This window comes from Taudactylus pleione, unplaced genomic scaffold (assembly GCF_031769625.1).
Source record: "Taudactylus pleione unplaced genomic scaffold, aTauple2 ptg000352l, whole genome shotgun sequence".
In the NCBI taxonomy this organism is placed as follows: Eukaryota; Metazoa; Chordata; class Amphibia; order Anura; family Myobatrachidae; genus Taudactylus; species Taudactylus pleione.
Window position 1 is genome coordinate 2,674,997 of NW_028284753.1, and position 6,000 is coordinate 2,680,996.

The following is a 6,000-nucleotide window of genomic DNA, read 5'->3' on the forward strand; positions in this document are numbered from 1 at the left end:
ACCCCCAAAATGCCTAAAAAAATATAAAATAATCTTTTTCTGTGTTTGTGTGCGCCTTAGCCGCACGTGCATCAATATCACATAAATGGAGGACAAAAATTTGTCAGATAAAAATAAAATAGGGAAAGATCAAAAAACACTTCCTCGTAGTGCTGAAGCTGCTGCCACTAGTCATGACATAGACGATGAAATGCCATCAACGTTGTCTGCCAAGGCCGATGCCCAATGTCATAGTAGAGGGCATATAAAATCCCAAATGGCAAACTTCAGGAAAATTACCTTAAAAAATAAATTTAAATCGTCTGAGGAGAAACGTAAACTTGCCAATATGCCATTTACAACACGGAGTGGCAAGGAACGGATAAGGTCCTCCCCTATGTTCATGACTAGTGGTTCAGCTTCACATGACGATGGAAGTCCTCCTCCCGCTACAAAAATCAAGTGAGTTAAGCTGGCAAAAGCACAGCAAAAAACTGTGCTTTCTAATTCTAAGAAGATATCACAAATCCCCATTGAGAGTCCAAGTGTGGTGACGGTTGAGATGCCTGCCCTTTCCAACACTGGACGGGAAGAGGTGGCTCCTACCACCATTTGCACGCCCTTTGCAAGTGCTGAAAGGAGCACCCACAGTCCACTTGCTGATATTCAAATTGAAGATTGTCACTGTTGAAGTACAACAGGATGAGGATATTGGTGTAACTGGCGCAAAGGAGGAAGTTGACGAGGAGGATTCTGATCTTGAGGTGGTTTGTTTACATCAGGCACCGGGGGAGACAGTTGTTGTCTGTGGGATGAAAAAGCCCATCACGGTCATGCCTGGGCAGAAGACCAAACATTCAACCTCTTTGGCCTGGAAATAGTTCTATCCAAATCCGGACAACAACTGTCTTGCCATATGTACCATATGTAAAGGTGGAATAAGTAGGGGTAGGGACGTTAACCACCTATGAACATCCTCCCTTATATCTCACCTGCAGCGCGTTCATAAAAATTTACTGTCAAGTTTAGAAACTGTGGCTAAGACCGTAAGCAGTCCAGGGACACCTATATCCCTTTTTCCTGTTGTATCCAAGCGCCTGCAAACCACACCGTCAACTCCCTTCTCATCAGTTTCCTCCTCAGTCAGGATCGGAAATAGTCCTGCAGGTCATGTCACTGGGATGACTGACTCTCCTCTCTGGGATTATCCTGCATTGCTACGCCAACTGCTGCTGCTGTTGCTGCTGGGAGTCGTTCATTATCTCAGAGAGGAACTAGGAATACCACTACTTCTTTTACTAACCAATTGACCTTCCAACAGTCCTTAGCGAGGAGGATGAAGTACGACAGCAGTCATCCTGAAGCAAAGTGGATAACCGAGGCCTTTACAATTATGTTGTTGTTAGACGTGCTTCCAGTATCCGCCATTAATGCAGTGGAAATTAGACAATTGATGGAGGTAGTGTGTCCCCGGTACCAAATCCCATCTAGATTCCACTTCACTAGGCAGGCGATACCGAGAATGTACAGAGACATCAGAAAAAGTGTCCTCAGTGACCTAAAAAATGTGGTTGTACCCAATGTCCACTTAACCACGGACATGTGGATGAGTGGAACAGGGCAGGCTAAGGACTATATGACTGTGACAGCCCACTGGGTAGCTGTATCACGTTACGCAGCAACAACAGCAGCGGCACCAGTAGCAGCATCTCAGAAACGTCAGGTCGTTCCAAGGCAGGCTAGGCTGTGTATCACTGGTTTCAGTAAGAGGCACACCGCCGACAACCTCTTAGAGAAACTGAGGTAAATCATCGCCCAATGGCTTACCCCACTTAGACTCTCTTGGGGATTTGTGATATCTGACAATGCCACCAATATTGTGCGGGCATTACCTCTGGGCAAATTCCAGCACGTCCCATGTTTTGCTCACACAATAAATTTGGTGGTGCAGAATTTTCTGAAAAACAACAGGGGCGTGCAGGAGATGCTTTGGGTGACACGAAAAATTTCTGCCCACTTTCGCCATTCAGAGACTGCGTGCTGAAGACTGGAGCGCCAGCAAACACTCTTGAACCTGCCCTGCCATCACCTGAAGCAAGAGGTTGTGACACAGTGGAACTCAACCCTCTATATGCTTCAGAGGATGGAGGAGCAGCAAAAGGCCATTCAAGCCTATATATCCACCTATGACATAGGCAAAGGAGGGGGTATGCACCTGACTCAAGCGCAGTGGAGAATGATTTCCGTGTTGTGCAAGGTTCTCCAGCCTTTCAAACTTGCCACACGTGAAGTCAGTTCAGACACTGCCAGCTTGAGTCAGGTCATTCCCCTCATCAGGCTTTTGCAGAAGCAGCTGGAGAAAGGGAAAGAGGAGCTAAGACAGAGCGATTCCACTCGGTATGTGGGACTTGTGGATGAAGCCCTTCATTCACTTTGCCAGGATTTGACGGTGGTCAATCTGTTGAAATTAGACTACTACATTTTGGCCACTGTGCTTGATCCTAGGTTTAATGCCTACGTGGTGTCTCTCTTTCTGGCCAACACAAGCCTGGAGAGGTGCAAAGACCTGCTGGTGAAAACACTGTCAGCTGAAGCGGAACGTGACACGTCAACAGCTCCTTCTTCATTTTCTCCCACAACTGGGGCTGCCAGGAAACAACTTAGGTATCCTAAGCAACCTGCTGGCGGAGATGCAGGGCAGACAGGACCAAGTTTGGACATCTGGTCCGGACTGAAGGACCTGCCAACAATTTCTGACATGTCTACTGTCACTGCATATGATACTGTCACCATTGACAGAATGGTGGAGGATTACATCGGTGATAGCATCCAAGTAGGCATGTCAGGCAGTCCGTACCTGTACTGGCAGGAAAAAGAGGCAATTTGGAGGCCCCTGTACAAACTGGCTCTAATTTACCTAAGTCCCCCCCCTCCAGTGTGTACTCCGAAAGAGTGTTTAGTGCAGCCGGGAACCTTGTCAGCGAAAGGCATAGGAGGTTGCTTCCACAAAATGTGGAGAAGATGATGTTCATCAAAATGAATTGTCAATTCTTCCGGGGAGATCAGCCTCCAGAAAGTACACAGGGACCTGTGGAGGTGGATTCCAGTGGGGACGAATTAATACTCTGTGAGGATGAGGATGTACACAACACTGAAGAGGGTGAGGAATTGGTGGATGAGGAGGATGAGGACGACATCTTGCCTCCGTAGAGCCAGTTTGTGCAGGGACAGATTAATTGCCAGCTTGTTTTGTGGGGGCCCAAATGAACCAATCATATTCAGCCACAGTCGTTTGGCAGACCCTGGCGCTGAAATGATTGGTTTGTTAAAGTGTGCATGTCCTGTTTATACAACATAAGGGTGGGTGGGAGGGCCCAAGGACAATTCCATCTTGCACCTTTTTTTTTCTTTGCATTATGTACTGTTTGTGGCCTAGTTTTTCAAACTGCCAGTCTGTCTGCCACTGCAGTACCTCTCCTAGATGGGCCATGTGTTTGTGCTGCCCACTTGTGTTGCTTAGCATAGGCATCCAGCTACCTCGGTGCAACCTTTTTGCCTAAAAACAATATTGTGAAGTGTGAGGTGTTCAGAATAGACTGGAAATGAGTGGAAATTAATGTTATGGAGGTTAATAATAGCATAGGAACAGAAAAACCCACAAATTCTGTGATCTTAACTGTTTTTATGCCTTTTTCCCAAAAAATACAGATCCAAAACACAAAACCCATAACCCAAAACACGGAAGGGTGGTTTTGGCAAAACCAATCCAGATCCAAAACAAAAACACAAAACACGAAAAGTAGCTGGTGCACACCCCTAGTTTAAACTTTTTTAAAAGAAAGTTTTAAAAGAATTCACTGGAGGAATAGTTTGCATCAAGTACAAGGTTCTCTAACGCCTGTCTCTTCACATGGTCATGGGTGAGGTTATTTAAAAAATGCGGAGGAGAGTGATTTTCATTGTTAAATGTTTATCATGTACTGTATCTATTTGTTGGCTTAGAGCAGGAATCTAGCTGATTCCTGTTTACTGGTCATGTCCTTCGAAGAATAATACACAGTGCTAAACTTCTAGATACACTTTTAATATTAGTGGAAATATCATTCTAGTCCTACAGTACCTGGTGTCGGTCCAAAGCTATTGCAGTAAGTGTGAGAGTAGATACATGCAGGGAACAATACTGCACAAAGCGGCTGATGTGACACATATCCTTCCCAAACACCCAGGTGCTGTTCACAAAACGAACCTGATAAGAGGAAGGTGAATAATTAATATGGCAACTAAAACATTCCACATTACAAACTCAAAAAAAAGTTTTCTTTGCTGTATGCAAAACAGAATATTCACTCAGTTTATATTTTGTGCTTATACAAAACATTTACATAAGGTTTGGTTGGCCTAATCGTGTTCATATCTCCAGTCATAACTACTCCAATGAATATTATAGACCAGTGGTTCTCAAACTCGGTCCCCAGGACCCCACACAGGTCACGTTTTCCAGGTCTCCCAGCAGGTGCACAGGTGTATTCATTACTCACTGACACATTTTAAAACATCCACAGGTGGAGATAATTATTTCACTTGTGATTCTGTCAGGAGATATGGAAAACATGCATTGTGTGGGGTCCTGAGGACCGAGTTTAAAGCTAGCCACACACTAGACCAACTTACATCCAACCAGCCAACTTGTTGATTGGTTGGAATGAAAATCTGGTAACGTATGGGAGTAAATGATGATCAGCAATTTGCTCCTAAATGCCAGAAAACAGATGAAAATGGTCGTTCAGACAAGTTTGTTAAATGCTTGATCTAAACTATTTGTTCAAACAACAGTTTTGATCCATTTTCCAGCGTTTGGGAGCAAATTGCTGATTGTATACCTTACCAGATTTTCAGTCCAACCAATCAACTAGTTGGCTGGTTGGACAGATAATCTTTAGATGTGTGGCCAGCTTAAGAAACTGTGTTATAGAGTGATACAGGAAATTTCTTCATTAACAAGTTCCCGACACTGGAACCAGGACAATTTCAACAAAGTGTTCTTTGTTAGAAGTCAGTTTTAGAGAAAAAAATAATAATAATAATAATGCAAACATTATTTGTCCCATATAATCATATTTATCTTTCTTATAAGTTTTATATTTATGAGTAGTAAGAAAAAATAATTGACTAAATATTCTTATGCATCAAAGTGGGTTTACCAAGCTACAGCTTCATACCAACTCAAGTGCAGAACACACTCCATATTCAGTACAGGAATTGCAAAATAAATACTGATTTTTTTAACACTTTACCAAACTAGGAAACTCCTCTTACTATACAGTATTAGTATTTTACACACCATGTCCATTCGCAACAAATATGAATATTCAGTAAAGATCTCACCAGAGTGAACGGTGTATTGAGCAAGGTGATCATGATATCTGAGACAGCTAGGTTGGCAATGAATAGGCTTGTCGCAGAGTGCACTCTCTTGTTCTTCATAACCACATGGCAAACCAACATGTTGCCAAAAAGTGACATAAAAATGATAACAGAGTAAGCAACAATTAGCAGGGCTTTCACTGTGGGCTTCTGGGAATCAGGCTCATATTTTGCCAGCTCCGCAAACCTTTCCCACTCGCCAATCCTACTATCTGTCCAGTTGAATGATGTTCTCTTCATGGTTTGAAGTTTGGATAACAAATTCCCAAATGATGAGTTAATGTTGTGTTCCTTCCAATTTATTTTGAATCCTGGAATTTCTTCTAAGGACGGAAGTAAAAAGTGACTCATAGCTTCTTCAGATGGACCAAGCTCAAACACATGTAACCAGTAAAAGCGATAAACAACATATGTCACCCAATAGTTTCAGAACTGGGCTTGGCAATGGGGTTAACGGGAACATTTCCATTGCTGCAAATATACCCGCAGATATATCAAACTCATTTTGCAAGAAAAAACAGCAGTGAAAATTCTTGATATTAATTGAGAAGGTTTTAGCTGTGATAATCCATTGTAAATGTTAGGTACTGTAGCATC

At 43.1% G+C, this 6,000-nt stretch overlaps 1 protein-coding gene across 1 annotated transcript in view; it reads right to left on the bottom strand.

The window, feature by feature from the left end:
- LOC148508617 (G protein-coupled receptor 83-like) overlaps nucleotides 1–5,754 on the bottom strand; it is a 50,446-nt gene extending 44,692 nt beyond the window's left edge. Inside the window, exons 1-2 of the mRNA XM_088444200.1 lie at nucleotides 5,365–5,754; nucleotides 4,100–4,225 (exon numbers count right to left, since the gene is read on the bottom strand). Coding sequence (XP_088300326.1) covers nucleotides 4,100–4,225; nucleotides 5,365–5,754 — 516 coding nt within the window. The remainder of the gene's footprint in view (nucleotides 1–4,099; nucleotides 4,226–5,364) is intronic.
- Nucleotides 5,755–6,000: the final 246 nt, after the last annotated feature.